Consider the following 17,957-nt stretch of genomic DNA (forward strand, 5'->3'; position numbering starts at 1 on the left):
CGGCTCAGTTGATTGAAAGGGACTTTTGGTGTCATATTTTCATGGAGTCATGCAGCAATACACACACGTTTCACATGCAGAGCTCTGCAGGGTTCCAGCTTGGTCTGCAACTCCGTCCCATGCCACCACATGCCTCTGCGTCGGAAAGTGTGATCTGCTGCTTGAAATTCGGAAAGCGTTCAAAACAACTTTAACAACCACACGCTTCATCTGAGAAAAACCACAAGCCCACCCTGACACAGGTTTGGCGTTGGGTGTATCTCTATGCAACTATTAAGGACTTCTCTCCCCTGCTGTGCAACCATTTCTCACTTCTCACTCATTCCGATATGTTTTATCTGCACATGGATTCCACTTCTGCCTTTTCAGGGCCACAATGAAAACCAACATCATTGACAGCACTCACAGGTAAAGGCTTATTTTTCAATTTAAAGACAAGAGCATTGGTGTTCAAGTAGCGTGTTTAGTATCGCAAGCGTGACAAAGATATCCATAGGTGAGTCATTCATTTTGCTGCAATAAAGAGTAAAAATCAATATGGACTTGAGGCAAGTGGTGGAGGGGGGCAATCATTGGATCGCTATTTAGGCAACCTGGGACTTATAGTGTATTATTATATATTATTGAAATTTCAAAAATACGCCCCACAGTGACTATTGAAATGTACCATGGTATTTTGTTTCCAGTTTCTTCAAGTCTCAGAACCATTCTCTATTATTATACATGTTGTTCCATAGCGTTGCAGGAACAGGCATGCATATTTTTCTCAAACTGAATCATTATACAACTATATCCATGCACAATTCTCTCAATTCTGCAGCTGAGTTTGTCATAACTGACAATGGAATTGCACTTTTCCAAACATCACAAACCATGCCAACTGATCTCAACACTGCAGGTTCTTGTTGTGATAGCAATAATTCATGTTTAAGCATGATTCCCTTCAGCATTAGATTTAGCTGTTTTTGAAACAGAATATTGACAAAAACATGCAAGTATGTGACAAATTTGTAGGGTTTACGCAACACAGATGTGCAGTTTCAATGAAGTGAATGAGTAGTGTGGAATGTACTGGGTGTGGTGAAGCATTCTTTTCTTCTCCCCTCTTTCTCTCAGAGCAGTTATGTCCTGTTTTGTCTGACCATGACGACGCTCACCCCAACTGTCTCTGCTTTTGGAGCTGCAGGAGACTCTGAGAGGTAAGATTACATGTGCAGCTGACACACAATCCAGCCACATCAGGACAGTTTCCTGTGTTTATGTTCAGGGAAATCGTTTAGTTTGGGAATTTGTTGCCGAACCTTGGGGCATGTCCTCACTCTCAGATAAGAATAAGTGGCTGGATGAACGTTTCAGGTTGGGATTTCAGTGTATTTTATATTCCGTTCTTTGTGTTTGAGATGTGTGTGATGCTGCAGCTTTGTTTATAGTGGTTTTGTTGAGACTTTCAGATCATCAGTGGGAGGATTTAGGTTGTCCGGACGCGATTTGAAACATATGGCCCGGAGACCAAAGCTGGCCAGAGAGGGTCTAATTTGGCTCCATCACACTGAAAGAATAATAAAAAAAAAAACTGTGACTGGAATTTTCCCAAATGCAGCAACTGTTGTTTCTAATTTTCTAGACCCAGACTAGATAGATCTGCCCCATTCTTTTTAAAGTCATATGGTGATGATGAATTTACATATAAATGCTGAATGCTGCACTGTATAAAATGCATTCATTTCTTCTTTAAAATGTTCATCTTTTTAAAGTTTTTGCAACCAACTGTTTGGAGTTTTCCCAAAATGTGTATTTAAAATGTATTGTCTTATGTTTTTATTTGGCTTTATGTGGCCACAGGACTAAAATGGGTTTCATGCACAAAGAGGGGAAATAAAGCAAGACTTGTATTCCTGTTATTACTGTTGCAAGTACTACCTTGATAGTTTTGACATACTATATTTACTATATTTCTTGCTCTGTTTTCCTGATTACTCACCTTTTATAATGTCTGCTGTTTATGTCATTGAAGACATTTAGATAATCTCTAAGAATGGTGATATGGAGCTATTGCGCTATTTTTATGTCTTTGCCTCCAACGAAATTATCTGCCTACTAATTAGTATCTTTTTTTTTTTTTTTAGCTCTGTAACACTGCCCTCCTTCAGCACCACTCCGGACTATAACTACGACTTTGACGGTGATAGGTATGGGCCTTGTAAATATGAACCACACGGGGCCAGTTTTCTTCCGGTCCTCTATGCCATTTTCTTCCTCCTGGGGTTTGTGGGTAACTCTCTGGTCATCTGGATCATAACCTGTGGAGTGCGACTCCGCAGCATGACCGATGTGTGCCTCCTAAACTTGGCCCTTGCTGACCTGCTCCTGGTCTGTACCCTTCCATTCCTCGCTCACCAAGCCCGGGACCAGTGGGTCTTTGGGGACAGGATGTGTAAGGTGGTCCTGGGTATATACCACATTGTCTTTTACTGTGGAATCTTTTTTATTTGCTTAATGAGCCTCGACCGGTATTTGGCTATAGTGCATGCTGTTTATGCGATGAAAGCACGGACACGATCCTTTGGAATGATTGCAGCTGCAGTCATATGGTTGACTGGATTTTTCGCCTCCATCCCAGACTTGATCTTCCTCAAACAGCAGTCTGTCAAGAGTTTAAATGGTAGTTCATCTCAGTTCTGCTTGCCTGAATACCCCTCAACTACTTCAGGGGAGGTTCCTTCCAGTGCCCATTTCTGGAAGGTCTTTAGCCTTTTAAAAATGAATGTTTTGGGTCTGTTTATTCCAATTTTCGTTCTGAGTTTCTGTTACTCCAAGATTATCTGTAAACTTGTATCCACTAGAACCACCAAGAAGCAGGCCATCCGCCTCATTCTCATAGTGGTAGCTGCATTCTTTTGCTGCTGGATTCCCTACAACGTTGTCTCCTTCTTCAAAGCAATGGAGCTCCTGCAGCAATACACACAATGCGAGAGAAGCAAACGCCTCAGATTGGCCCTACAAGTCACGGAGGCCATTTCCTACTTTCACAGCTGCCTCAATCCCTTCCTGTATGTGTTTGTTGGGGAGAAATTCAGAAGGCACCTCGTGAGGTTGATCAACAGAGCTCCCTGCAAACTGTGCCAGGTGATCAAGGTCTTCCTACCCCAGGACAGAGTCCATGGATCGGTCTACTCACAAACCACAAGTGTGGATGAAAGGAGGACAGCGGTGTAAATTGGGGTCATGGCTGTTGTAGTTCTGTTTATATGGCTTTCCCCTCACATCTCCGCAGTCAACTCTGAAATGAGAACCTGAAAATGGACTTATTCTCATGTTTAATTACAGCGTAAACTGTTTAAGATATTGAGAATTAAATATACAAGCTAATGTCGTCAGAGTCACACTTGCTGTGTTGTCAATTATTGGTAAACTGTGAACTGTAATGCACACATTGATGCTTCCCTGAATTAAGAAGGAAACAGCTTGTTTTTGCAACTGCAGTGATGAGGCCAACATATTTTTTATCTCTTGGTCAATTATGTACATCTGTGTAAAGGTTAGTGTGTATCTGTGTCAGCAGCTAAAAAGAGCAGCACATGTGCAAAAAGTGGATCACAACCATGTACATTTAAGTTTTGAAGTTCATGTTAAGGAGCTTTTATGTTGCACTTATCCAACTCATGACTGGTGCTCCTCTTCTGTTTCTGTCTTTTATACAAAGGTTGTTTTGTAGCCAAGCTTCTATTCACTTTGTGTGACTTGATTTGGCATGAAAGATTAAAAGTAGAATTCTTTGTCCCGTTTGAAAATTCGCAATCAAAAAAGTTCCTTTAACAAATACAAATGTCCACACTCATTATTTGTATGCCTCTGTTAACTTTACCAGTCATTTCTTCATTAATTGTGCATGAATGAACATTGAGTTGCAGCATGCCTTGTTGTGATATCCTGACTAAGACAAACTACAATCTGTATTTGAAAATACATCAGTGTCTTGCACTTCTTCTGTGTTTAACTTTAACATACCCTATTTGGTTACAGAAGTCTGTGTTCGTTTTGTGGGTTTTCAATGCACTTGATACTGAAGAGTTTCACCCCGGCTCAACAGAGAGAAAACCACAATCTGAAAGAGGAAGTCTGTAACCAAGCTGTTGGATCTTTGCAGCGCTTGTGCACATCGGCGCATTCTGCACCCATGTGAAGTCATCCTGCTTCTGCTATGACTCTGCACAGAACAATGCAACAAGTTGTGTTGTATGAAAGTGTGAGTGGGATCAACTATCATGGTTTATGTAAGGAATGCTCACATACAGTACGTTCATTGTCTGATGGGACGTTCATTATCAACTATACCTTTAAGCACCCTAAGAGAAATGAACTCCTCCCAACCACTGAACTCTGTTCTGAAGAGTTTTTATTTTTTTAAGGCTTCTTTATAAACTGTTTTGCTTATTTTTTTTATAATGAAAATATTTACACAGACTTGAGATAATAAATCTTTGGTTTCCAGAGCGTTTTATCGTTTCACAGGACTCTCAGTATAATTTTAACTATAAGCTGTGATGCAAGCAGAATAAGCAATCAAATATCTTGCAAAGTGACATAAAGCTGACCAAAACGTGCCATATTCAATTATTTCTGGTGATACAAATCTCCAAATGGATTCCATTCTGCCTTTAAGATTGGCTATACATTATTGGGTGCCACTATTCTACAATACAATCCTTTAAAAAAAAGAAAGAAAAAAGCCATGCACTTTGCATGACCTACTAATTGAGAGTATGTTGAACAGGAAAGTATTTCAGTTCCAGTAGTTTTTGTTTACATTACTGATGTCAAACCACTGTTTTTCATTTTTATAAAGATAAACGCATCAGTCAGGTGCACTAATTGGAATAAAATCTTTACTTTGTTCATTCTTTACTAAGAGATACTCGAAAATAACATCTATCTTAAAAGCAATTGTTAAAACTCTTATATTCCTTTATTCTAAAATGTCTTTCAATGTATCATGGATTGTTTAAAAGAAAAAAAAAACAACATAGAGAAGCGAAATGTAGCAGGTGAAGAGTCAATGCTGCAGCAGCTGAGACTGAGCTTAGTCAATCAACCCTTGTTATTCAATCTGTTTGCAAGTTTAAAAAAAGCTTGCGAAAAGATATTTTGTGCCTGTAAAGGCAGACTAAAGGGAACTACTATGGTAAATTTAAAGGCTCCTTTTCAGCTTGCTGTATGATTACAACCTAAAATCAAATTTCTAAGTGTATTTCAAACTGTAATTTTCCAGCCAATTGAGCAGTTTCTTCTCTGTCCATGTTGTACTTACGGTGCATCCCCTCTAATGAATGTCTTACATTGCATTTCCTGTTTTTCACTTCCAGTTGAAGGCACGAAATTGTCAAAATGTTGAGGTATGCCATCTCTTCTAAAGCAACATGACGTTCACAGGATTAACCACAGAATGTATCTGTTCATGCAAATTATGAACCAGATTATGAAATTACACGTAAAAAAATACATAATTTTTCATAATCTTTCTAATTTCCTAAAAGACATCCTAACTTTTTGTGAATAGGGCTGTACATTCTGAAGAAAACAATGCTCATCATGTGTTATATTACATTTCTTAATAAAGTGATTTGACTAAAATGTTGTATTTTTCTTTTGGAATCTCAGTTAGTCTCTAAAAATTAAGAAAAAGAGGTGAATCACCCACCTTATGGGGATTTCAGTGATGTCAAACATGTAAACACGCCCACTAATAAAAGGGGCACCAGAGTTCAAACTGCAGGTGTAATTAAAACCCCTCAACTGGCATTAAAGGTAACGGGTAACTTTTCTTAAGCCATTTACTCACGGCTCTTTTTTCAGCTCGTGCCAAATCTTACTCTTGAACTTTTACAATTAGTGATATAACTGTCACGTGTGGAGAAAGGACTCAAAATGCCACTCCGTTTATCCACTAAACTGAAAACTGATTTCTCTTATACATCGCTTGAGCGGCCCCCAAAGTGCTTCCTCATATATTCACACATTCACACACCAATGGAGGCCACCGCCATGCAAGGAGCTCAGTCCATCCATTGGGAGCAATTTGGAGTTCAAGTCTTGCTCAAGGACACCTCGGCGTGTGGATAGGGGGAAGATGGGAACTCAAACCTGCAACATTCTGACTGAGAGATGACCACTCAACCGACCGAGCCGCAGCAGGGAAACACAAGGGGTCAAGTGAATCCCAGAAAACGCAGAATCACGAAGGAAGCACAGAATCGCACGTGTAAAACATTGCAGAGACACAGACGAACTGGCAACAAGACACTGGCAACTTACAGCGCAGCCAGCAGGGGCAGACGATCACACTGAGGCACAGGTGAAACACACCAGAGCAGGGAGCAGCTTTCCAGACATTATGAAGAGAAACAGCCTGTGGCAAGAGAAAGTGTCAGACTTCACACCAAAACAGAAAACAGACAAGACAGAGAATGTGCACTGTGACAATAACACTGTAAAATATGTGTAGCTGGCTGTTGTGCTTTCCACATGAGTGAACCATACCAGTCGAATGTAAAACACAACTCGTCAGTGTCATCTAGTGTTGCGGTACAGCTAGCTCTCTCTCTCATACCAGCTCTGATGGGTTATGTGTAATAATGTTGGTGTATGGCAGTTCTCAAATATTGGGGAACTCACACACACACACACACATATATACATATATATATATATAAAATGGCCAATGGCCATTGACATCCACGGGAAATAGAAAGCTTCTAGTGCTCGTTAGAAGCTTTTCATTGAAAGTCCAATTATATGGTAATTGTTTATATGGTAACTTAGTTTCACCTTTGACCCATTTCTTTTCAAAAGGACTTCCTCTTGAGAATTAAAAGGAAATATTATGTTAGATATTATGTTGTATGACCCTTAGATTATTACTACTACTACTACTACTACTACTACTAGTACTACTAGTAATGCACTTTTCATTTAAAAACCTCTAAATGTTATTCCTGTGGCTGTGCCCCCCTCGAAGCTCTCTGGTACCACATGATGTGGCAAACACAGGTGGCGGCAACCACTGATCTGTGTGAACTTCAAAACCTCGTCATTTTCTCTGCAATAAGTGAGACCTTCTAGGCATGCATCAAGGAAAATCCCTTTCAGCTACCAGGTTTGGCCTTTAAAACATGACACTGACATTATGTAACTCCCCCCTTTGGTTTAACATATACAGTCAGACAGACATTTCTAGGTATTACTGAAGATATGGGTGGAAGATGCCCCGAAGCTGCAGTGGGCAAGACGATACAGAAAAGGCAAAACAATGTTGGGAAACTACCAAATTAAGTCTGTAGGCAGATATCAGGTTTATCAACACAGCTTCGAATGGGTTATTTAAAAAAAAAAAAAAAAGATTAAGTCCTTATATCTACTGACAACTTCATTATTTTGTGTTATAGAATCTATTCATTGCTTATATATTACACATAAACAAAGAAATACAACTCAAAGTTGCTGCTACTGACAGCTCTGAAACTCTAACCGTGTTTGTTTGTGGTTCAGCTCAATTTTTTGTAAACATCCAAAAAAAGCCAAACCATAATTCCAGGGGGCAACACCTTCACACTTCACAGCTCTTGCATGAGATTCTGATCATGAGAAGATCAGCACAAACAGCACAGACATGTCTTCAATAGTCTTATGCAAAGTCAAATTGCAACGACATTTGAATGGCTTTAACACCTGGTGAGAACAGTATGAAGACACGGAATTGTGTTTCAATTACGTATTACCACACGTGCAGTAATAAAATAGAAACTATAATTCATTTGTTAAATGTCCGAACCATGAGGTGACTGTTGTAAAAACAGCACAAAGTCTGACTCTCCTGTTAGAAGAAATTGCTGCACAGTAATCTTCCTGGGAAGTACTGTGCTGTTTTAAACCTGTGACTATTACTGAAAGAGATTTCAGTGGGTGGGGGACACCGCATGCAGCATCTGCAGGAGACTGATAAAATCAGCAACACATCCTTTCTGATTCTTTACAGGTTTATCACGAGCCGATCTTAATCGCAGCCCATACTGTAATTGTACACATCCTGTCTTGTATTTTTTCTTCTTTATTTATTCATTTTGAGGTCCAAAACATATGAAAGCAAACCGCTTCACATTTCACCTCGAGCTAGGTAATTCGGTGCGCATATGTAACACCCTAGGAAGCACAGAAAAGTCTGGGTTACGGATCCCGAAACGCAACGGGAAGTCGGCTATTTTGAAGAATAATGCCGGAGTTTGGCCGAGTTTGGCCCAAATTTCCATATTTTCGAGAACAAACCCACCCTGGGGAGTAATTACAAATTACCTAACATTTGGCCGGCTGATTGAAAAGGGATTGGTGAGCAAAAGTGAAATGAGATCTTTTGCTGAAAGTCTTGGTGCACAGATGGTCCCTTATCCGTTGGGGAACAGTTCGCTGGTTCATGATACTGTGACAATAATTAAACGTGCAGTGTGTTGCCTTTAGCTCAGCACACAACAGCAGTGTGGAAATGATGTTACAAGAAATACATATAAATCGCTCACGTGTTTTTGTTTACATGTTTTGGTCCAATGCTCAAAATGCCCGTGTGAGTGTGAAAAGTGCAAGAGGCGATGAAGTAGGAAACCTTAGAGCAGCTTGGTGAAGTCAATTTACTCCCTGAAGATCATGTCTGGGGACATGGCATTCGTGGACGAACCTAGTAGGATGCAGCTTGTACAAATGACTGTCCAAATCAAATAGTGACTTTGTGAAGTGTTTATATATTTTAACAGGCAATCCAGGCTGTGATCAGCCGAGCTTTTAAAACCCCAGAGGTGATCCTGCTTTTTGCCAAGAAGCAGCCAGGCTCGCTGAGGACCAGACTCGGAGAGGGTCGGACTGCAGCACGTTATTTCTGTTTCACACCCGAATAGTGGACAGATGTGGAAACATTTCAAAACTTAAATGAAATCTCGAGCTTAAAATACTCCGAAGTAGTGAAAATGTATGTTAATGTTTGTTGCATTAATGAACAGTGAGACTGTTTACTATCGTTACATACATGCTGTGAAAGACATTTAGAGTCTAAACTACATTTTTGACAGCGAGTGCGCACTGTTGAATTTGTGGAAAGCATTTACAGTTGAGTTGAAAAGGAATAATCCTTTAGGGGAAATAATGTGCCATGTTGTGCTGTTGTTGTGATTAAACTTCCACACCAGAGGGGGCGCTGTCGGTTGAATTGAGAGAGAAGAAGAGTGGGTGTATTTGAATTTCCCAGCTTGGTGATTAAAATACTAAAAACATGAACGGACACAAATCCTGATTCTGTCCGCGGTAGATAAACCAAACGCAGACACAACAATGGAGATGAGTTCATTCAGGGTTTGACATACCAATTCTGTGCAACTTGATTTGAGGCTTCCAGGCGATATCCAGAAATTTGCGTTGAAGAGCGATCTCGTCCTCGTACTGGGCGACAGTTTGTTCAAATATGATGTATGTTTTTCCAGCAACAGTTGTCAGTCGCTTGTTAATAAACTCTATTAAAGTCTGACGTGAAGTTATTGTTCCTGCAGGAGATGAGTCAGTCCCAAAAGCTCAGAACAGCTGTCTGCTTGTTCTTCTCCGTATTTTTTTGGAGGATCACAAACAACGTTCAGCTTAATACTGACACCCTTTGGACACAGGGGGGAAGTGCAGGTTATAAACCGCACCTGGGATTCTTACTTCCCCTACATGAATGAACTGTCCTGTGTATTTTACCATTATCAATGATATTATTATCAATATAGTGATCAGAATCTGTGAGACATAAGCATGAAATCAAACCTTTTGAATGAGAGACAAAACTGGGAATTTTGGATCTGTTGTAAATGTTCCAGAAAGATGGCAGGCATAATTTTGGGAATAATATACAACCCATCACTGTCAAAGTCGGAAACTTATATGTGATGTAAAGCTCATCCCCCAAATCATTCATTATTAATTTGGAAAATATCATGTGTTTCTGACTTTCACATTAAAATTGTTTTCCCTGTTTACAACATATTAAGCACATTTTGAGCAGCATGATGAAACTATCTTAATGGTGATTTTATATATTTTAATGACAGAAAACATAAACTCTCTCCTGTACAATAACAAATGTAAACAATTAATTAAATAGCAGCTAACCTGCAGGCCCTTTGGCACAGGGACATTTACAAAACAACAGTGACTTTTGCTGAGGGGAGTGGGAGAGGGGAATCTCTGCTGACAACGTATCCGAAATGTGACACCTTGATTTGCCCTTTCTTTTTCATTTTGATTCACTTGCTGATGGTTTTTCCCCCCTCAAGTCCTTGCACACCTATTATGGTAAATAAGGGCTTAAAGACAAACTTCCTTTCCATGCGTGGGTGTGTACGGTGTTACTGTATTTGCATACAAAGTTTCAACAACACAAATTGTTCCTTGTACGTTTAATGGCAAAATAACAGAGGACGAAATTAATTATTTACAACACATAGTAACATGTAAACACAATCTTCTGTACAAAGAAATATACATGCAAAAATAAAAATAAGTCATAATAAGACATTCAAGATGACATTGCTGCAGTCTCATCCTAGGTGTATTTAAAATATGAGGGTTATGAGGTTTACATCCTGGGTGTGGACGAAGCGCCCAACCCTCTCTGTACATCTTTACATCAGGAGTAAGCTGGATTTCCCAAAGGCATTTCTTCACTTCCATCATGTTCCTCTGTGAGCAGGCTATAGGAGAATCTGATGAGGAGATTTAACAGCATGGTTTTGGGAAACCCACATCAACACTAATAAATAAAAAGGACACAAAATGACACACACACACACACACACACACACACACACACAATGTACAGACAAGTTATTGACAACTTCATTGACAATAAATCAGATCATTTGACGGAAACAAGAACACCCTTCGCGTGGAAGGAGAAACAATGCACAACTTTAGCTTCACCCACCTCGCTAGGTTGACTCACTTAACTGGCACTTTAAAGGAAAGTTTTCAACAACGTCTTCACCTAAAGACTCACAGAAATGAAAACAGGCAGAGAGCTCTTCCGCAGCTCTTAATGCTGATGTAGATTCATCGGGGAGATGTATCTGAAACGTCTCCACAAAGGTGCAACGCATTCTCAAAGAGCAGTTTCTTCCAGATCTATTGCTTGTTGAAGATGCCAACCAATTCTGTTTTTTTACGATGTCGAACTTGTATGCAAGAAAAAAAAAAAAAAAAAAAAAAAAAAAGATCTAGCAACATACGTCAGAATCTACCTACAAAAGCCAAACAAACACACAGCAAAACCACTTTGTGCACAGCTCGGAAAAAAAAAAAAAAAAAAGACAAGTGAAATATCTTTCTTTTTTTTTTTTTCTTTTTTTTTTTTAGCAATAAATCACCAAACAGTTTCTCATTACAAGAATAAATAAAGCCACACTGGAACCTTTGTAAACACTTCCTATGTCTGGGATCAGTGTGGCATGTTATAACTTAACGTAACAAATCATTAAAAAAATACACACATAGCAGGAAAAGAAAGCAGAGCCAACTTTGGTATTGGTACAAGAAAAAAAATATATTCAACAAGGACAAAATGAAAACATAAGTGCCTATATTTTATAGATACACACTTTTATACATTATTTTGGAAAACCCTCGTCTGTTTCGGGGTTTTACGCTGATTTTAATACTGAACTTAATACATAAGATTGAACACAATACAGACATCTATTGCAGTACCAGGTACGTACATGCCTTTTTAAGAATACGGCTACAACACAAGTCTTCATAAATAGTTGCATAAATGTTAAAGCTGCAACATTGCACATGAGAACTGATGCAAATTACAAGTGCATTTCTAGTAGCGTTTTGTTCATAGTGAAGCCCCTCAGGGCTTGCAAGGGGGGGGGGCGAGGGAGGGAGGGAGGGGGGTTGGCTCACGTTTACCGCGTGGACTCACTAATACTCAGCAAAAATGAAACGCCTTTAGTTCGTTCGAGATAAAAGTCTTCAAAAAAAGAGAATGAAAAGCAGGGGGGGAAAAAAAAAAAAAAAAGGAACATTATTTACAAATAAGGCGGATGCAGGTAGAGATCTGAGAAGTTCTGCCAAATACGCTTTCTGCCCGAAGGCTTGTTCAAGTTTGTTTGGATTCAAACTGAAACAATGTAACCTTTCCAAAATGACGTGGGTGGATAAAGATACACAAACTATTGCACTGAGTGTAGCTTTCATGGTTATGCAGAAACGATGGTTTTGGAGGTTTTGTTCCACAGAAAGAGCACTCTGCTGATGGGTGCCGCTTTCCCCCGCACATGTCGTCGTCGTCTCTCTGCGAAGCCTTCTACTTCTATTAGCTACCCTTTGTTCCCCAAAAGGTATGAATAAAGACAATTCTCTGTTTCCTCACTGTACACGGTTTCATTTACAAAAAGTAATCTCTTGTTACAAAAAAAAGGACAAAAATCATTTTCTTGTGTTCAACCAAAAGCAGCCTGAAATATTCCTATTTTACAGTTGTTGTTTTTTTTTTTTCTATTTTCTTTGTTTAACACTGTCCGAAACGCAAGACTTGCTCGCGCTGGCTTGTTGAGAAAGCTTGGTTTTCTCCCTGCTGAGTCAAGGTTTGAAATCTGAAACAGATTCCAGCTGTCCATGTGTTGTGCAGGCATAATGTTAATACTATGCCAGGGTAAGGAGGATGGGGATGGGGTTGGAGTTGGGGGGGGGGGGGGGGGGGTCTCAAAGGCATTGGGTAGTCAGTCAGCAGCAGCAGCAGGACTTTTGTGGCTTCGTGAAGGAGGAGGGGATCATTGTGGACATGTGGCTGGTGAACAAGGATCAAGTGAATCAAGAGCAGCACTGGCAAATCGTTCTTCGGGTCATTTTTTCCTCAGATGTGGTTATAGAGGCGGCTGTGGAGGAAGGCTTTCACGGTGCCCACAGGACGAACGTCGTTCTGGTGTTTGCGTCTCTCAATGAAGGAAATGAGCCTGGAGGTGTCCAGATGGCTGCTGCAGGGACTTTGTGGCTGCGCGTGATTCAAGGAGGCGTGTTCCTCGAATGGCCCCCGAGGCTGGAGCCAGGCCTCCTGCAGGCAGGACACCGCGGGGGGACGCTGCGCCGGCTCGCCCTGGAGGAGCAGGCGGACAAAGTCCCTGGCAGCTGAGCTCACACCCTGGAAGTAGTCGTCCGGGAAGCTGAAGTCCAGGCGACAAATGTTCAGACACGTCTCCTCCAAGCTCTCGTCCAGAAAGGGAGAGGCACCGCTCAGTATTACGTAGGTCACCACTCCTGTCAATCATCAAGAACAAGAAAAGGACGCTCAGTCGGTTAGGTGTCGGCAAGGTGAGACACGACTGGTCATTTTATTCCACAGATATTTATGAATTTATATTCAACCTGTATACATCTACACCATGTGAGACACAAAGCAAAGTATCCAAACGCAATAGACCTTGTTTACACAAGAACGATCTGCTGGAAGAATATCGTGTCCTTGTTTGTTTGCTAGTGTTTGTCACAGAGTGATTGGCAGCACAGCGGAGCCCCCACAGGCACATAAAAAAGGTGATAACTTATAGAAAAAGGATTCTAGAGAAAGAAAAGATTCTAACTCCTGAGAAAGGGTACACCACAGAAAATAATTTAAAATGAAATCTACAAACCAGAGCCAGACGCAGTCATAAACAGCAACTTTTTCAGACATTGCAAGTCACAATTCGTGTTGCATACTAAAGTTGTTATCATAAACTCCTCCCAGTATTTTGCAAAATGTTCTGTCATACTTATTAAACATTTAGCACTAGAAAAGTGTATTTTAATGACATAATTATTAGTCCACCCATCTCTTCTCATGATTTCAGTTTTTCTCTCTTTCCTTTATCTAATTATAAAGAGCTTACCTTCAGCGAAGAAAATAGCTGTTAGTCATTTTATGTGATTTCCCATACTTTCAGCCTCTCAAAAACTCCAAATGTCACACACAGCAGTTTCAGTGTGATAATAAATTGAAAGGACATCCATAATGTAAGAATGCCAAATACACATAGGGGATGTACGACATTAAAGTAAGAACAAGCAGGGTTTTCACCCACCTAGGCTCCAGAGGTCAGACATGAGTGAAGCTGGCTGACCCAGAACGAGTTCAGGAGCGCAGAACTCTGGACTTCCAACGAGAGGATGGATATACGAGGAGGAAGGACTCAGCTGGACAGCGTCACCAAAGTCCGTCAGCTTGATTACCGGCTGTGAGGATGCATGTTCCACCACGATGTTCTCAGGCTGGAGGAGCACGGAAAAGAAAACAACATTGCAGCATGTGCTTAAAACTGAGCTCCAATTCAAATAACTTAAAAAGACCATATAGTGATATGGCAACAAACATGGAAGGATGCCCCGCTTACTTTGATATCCAGGTGTGCTATCCTCCAGCTGTGCAGGTAGTGGATCGCTTCAAGAATATCTCTGAGGTATAAAGCCACCTTCTCCTCCGTCAGGTTGCCCCAGCTCACTATATAATCCAGGAAACGCCCCTGGTCTGCCCTGATAACACAAACACAAGGGATTGAGCATGACATTAGCGACTGAAAAATTGAAGAACTCCATGGAGGACAATGTCTACATACATCTCCAGCACGAGGACGTAACTGTTGGCCGTCTCATATGTGTCCAGCAGCTTGACCAGGTTGGAGTGCTCCAACATCTGGAGGAGTCTGATCTCCTGAAGCACCTGTTCCCGACGCAACAGCTTCTTGTTGACGTGTTTTGCAGCAACCGTGCGTTTACTCCCTCTCTGGTCGCACCGCTTCGTCACTGAGAACCGGCCCCTGCGGAGCGGGAACAAGGGAATCACTTTTTAAACTCACAGAGAAGCGTTGCACCTTTAGGTTTCGGGCATTTCATCAATAATGAGTTACATTGGTTTCCCACTTAATATAATAGTAGATATTCTATGTAGTTACTTAATCCACATTTACCTGACATAAATCCTTCATGCATTTTTAAACCAATCCGCATTAACTCATCAACATTATTAGCTCTTTTTTAATAAGCGATAATGAAGTATTCCTTCTTTCTTCATACCTTCCACTATGCAACCACACGACCACTGATACAGCTGAATGCCTGTTTGTCACATGTTTGAGATTTGGTTTTAAAATGATTTCATCGGTTACATGTTTACCTTCCTAGTTCAGTGATCTCTGTGTAGTGCGACTCAAAGTTGTTTTTCCAGAAGACTTCACTGCCATCATCAGGGGGTCCTGAGAATACACAGGGATTCAAAATCTGTCAAGGACACCAACTATAACAAATATATATGAAGAAATTATGCAAATTGGCTCAAAGTTGCTGAGTGAACAGAACGTGTCAGACCACTGTGGTATGTGGTGGAGGTGTTCGAATTGAAAAGTATAGATAGGTGAAAAATGTATCTGATTTTCAAGTGATATTCACACTCTATGTAATAATTTTCCAATAAATGTGGATATTTTTCATGAAATTAGTTATTTGTCATGGCTTGTCTGTGTGACTATAGCTGTATTATTGCAGCACACACGTGAAGTCACATGTTCAGACACATATTTATGGTAGCAGATTGCGAACAGCCGATCGTATTTTTGTTTCTTCTAAAAACAAAAACGACACCATTCGTGATTATGAGTAATATCCCCTGCCTCTCCACTTTGAGTTGTTGTTACAAGTAAAACAAAAAACATTGGACGACACTACTACTTTCCACACATCCACCATCTACTATCTCCAATATAATCTGAGACAGGTTGATAATATTTTCTAGCTTTTATGTACTACTTTGTAATTTATGATCTCATAATTTTATGTTAATATCTTTAATGTTATTCACTCAACTTATTCACTATACTTATTTTTTGTATCTTTTTACTTCTTTGAGGATTTTTTTTTTTTTATGTCACTATGGTTTTCTTTGTAATAAAAATCTGTGATATTACGAGTATGCAGCACACCAACAAATGAAAAGTTAATGTGTTGTACTTTTCAGAGTAGACGCTCACCTGAGACTGTGAGGCTCGCAGAGCAAGTGACTGTGCCGGCGATATTTGTGGCAACACAGGTGTACGCGCCACTGTCGTCGACAGACACTCCTGAAATACGCAGAGAAGCTTCTCCGGTCTCGCTGAAGAAACAGCAACAGTGTCATACAATTAGAGTTCACGGCACAACAATTTTTTGATAAACGCATATCAGCTTGTTGTCGTACCTGTATGTCACGCTGTAGCATCCGTTGCTGCTCAGAGTGTTGTTCTCAGGTCCTCGCCAGGTGACGCTGGTCCGAGGTCCACCGCACACTTTACACCTCAGGGTAACATTGTCGCCGCTCTCGCACGCCACATCGCCTACAGGAACAAGAAACTCCGGAGGAGCTGGAGAAGAACAGTCGGCAGAGAATTACAACTTCTTCACTAAAATCTGAAATCAGGAAGGCAAAATGGAAAGCGCAGAATGGTGATGTCAAGTATAAAGTTAGATTTTCTATAGTTCTTTTTTCACCCAATTTCCAAAAAGATTCACACACTTGATCAAGAATTGATTTAAAACAACAACGTGTACTTACCATCATAGATGAAGTTGGGATTCAGAAGCTGGAAAAAAAAAAAGAAAAAGCGGGGCATAGTTATATTTTTTTTGCATGAATCATAAGAGAAAATGATAAAGAGAAGAGGACAGAAGCGTAAAGCATTCACACACACAAAAAGTAAAAATTATCTGTCCAGTCGAACTGTATTTTTGAATTACCGAGATAAAAGATTAGATTACTGCTTTGTGTAAGTAACTCAGGACTTTACTGTTGTTCAGACCGAATGTCTTCTCAGATCCTTTAAGGATTTTGAATGGCATCCCGAGTTGAGCCATTTAGTTTTTCTTTTTAATAACAAATGTCATTCAAAGACTGTCTAAGAAAAAAAGAAGCCCAGGTCACTCCTGTTGGAGCTGGGCATCACAGAGTAACGTTCTTCCATCAACCATTTCATGACGTTGCCAAACTCATAAAAAACCTTTAACTTCTCCTCCTCTCCTCTTAAATAGAACCTTCACTCGCTGTACCTTGACAGAGACTTTGTTGGCCAGGCTGTCCTGAGACTTGCGGTAGCCGTTCTCCAATTTCCTGCCGTCTTTGTCTCTTTTCTCAGACTTTCGTCGGATTCGAAGCGCTGTGTGCCATGATAATGATTTTCTAAAAAAAAAAGAAAGGGGAAAAAAGAAAAAGAAAAGAAGAAGCAGCAAAGTTAATTTCTATTTTAGCTGAAATATAATAACATGCCGTATATTGGTGATGAATTCAGCGATTTGCAAGCGATTTGTGTTTGTGTGAGAAAAAGGAGGAATGTTACTTATTGCGTACTTGATGGTTCCTTCGGGGAGCTCTGGTGTGATGGAGGAGGAGGTGTGTCCTAATACGTAGCCAGGAATCCAGCCTTCAGCCGCGGGGGAATGTTCGTTGGCCGCTCGGTAAACCAGGAACATGTTCTGCTGGTTGCTCGCTAGCATCTGGACCACCTCGCCCTGCACCACACTGATCTCGTCCTCCTTCACTGCCACATAGTCCTGGGTCACCAACATGGTGGACACGCTGCTGCTGCTGCTACTGCTTTCACTCTGCCGGAAAGAAAGATCGAGAAAGTCTTTTTAAAAAAAAAGAAACGACACACACACAGCGACACAACACTGCATACCAGCATAAACCAACACAGCAACCACAAGTAAACACACTTGTCGTATGTTTCTGAAAGGGAAGTACAGAAGTGTTACTTCACGCCAATCGAACATGAGATCTGATTGATACGAACACATGAACAGATGAGGTTGTGAATACTCTTCAGGCATGCAGCAATTTTCTTGCAGAGATGAAAAAAGAACGTGTCAATAGTGTGAGAAGTTCA

At 40.5% G+C, this 17,957-nt stretch overlaps 2 protein-coding genes across 2 annotated transcripts in view; one reads left to right on the forward strand and one right to left on the reverse strand.

The window, feature by feature from the left end:
- The first annotated feature begins 285 nt into the window (after positions 1 to 285).
- LOC308115194 (C-C chemokine receptor type 5-like) lies at positions 286 to 5,621 on the forward strand. Its single transcript, XM_080472592.1, has 3 exons — positions 286 to 408; positions 1,117 to 1,199; positions 2,127 to 5,621. Exons 2-3 carry the CDS (start codon positions 1,144 to 1,146, stop codon positions 3,214 to 3,216), a joined length of 1,146 nt encoding a protein of 381 aa, XP_080328718.1. The 5' UTR covers positions 286 to 408; positions 1,117 to 1,143; the 3' UTR covers positions 3,217 to 5,621.
- A 4,843-nt stretch (positions 5,622 to 10,464) lies between these two features.
- triob (trio Rho guanine nucleotide exchange factor b) overlaps positions 10,465 to 17,957 on the reverse strand; it is a gene marked incomplete at its 5' end in the record, with an annotated part of 114,276 nt that continues 106,783 nt past the window's right edge. The window contains 10 exons of the mRNA XM_080472057.1: positions 10,465 to 13,329; positions 14,133 to 14,319; positions 14,442 to 14,580; positions 14,664 to 14,864; positions 15,221 to 15,299; positions 16,071 to 16,192; positions 16,277 to 16,439; positions 16,631 to 16,658; positions 17,122 to 17,251; positions 17,420 to 17,673. Coding sequence (XP_080328183.1) covers positions 12,929 to 13,329; positions 14,133 to 14,319; positions 14,442 to 14,580; positions 14,664 to 14,864; positions 15,221 to 15,299; positions 16,071 to 16,192; positions 16,277 to 16,439; positions 16,631 to 16,658; positions 17,122 to 17,251; positions 17,420 to 17,673 — 1,704 coding nt within the window. The 3' untranslated portion in view covers positions 10,465 to 12,928. The remainder of the gene's footprint in view (positions 13,330 to 14,132; positions 14,320 to 14,441; positions 14,581 to 14,663; positions 14,865 to 15,220; positions 15,300 to 16,070; positions 16,193 to 16,276; positions 16,440 to 16,630; positions 16,659 to 17,121; positions 17,252 to 17,419; positions 17,674 to 17,957) is intronic.

This window comes from Lipophrys pholis (assembly GCF_963383615.2).
Source record: "Lipophrys pholis genome assembly, chromosome: 9".
Taxonomy (NCBI): domain Eukaryota; kingdom Metazoa; phylum Chordata; class Actinopteri; order Blenniiformes; family Blenniidae; genus Lipophrys; species Lipophrys pholis.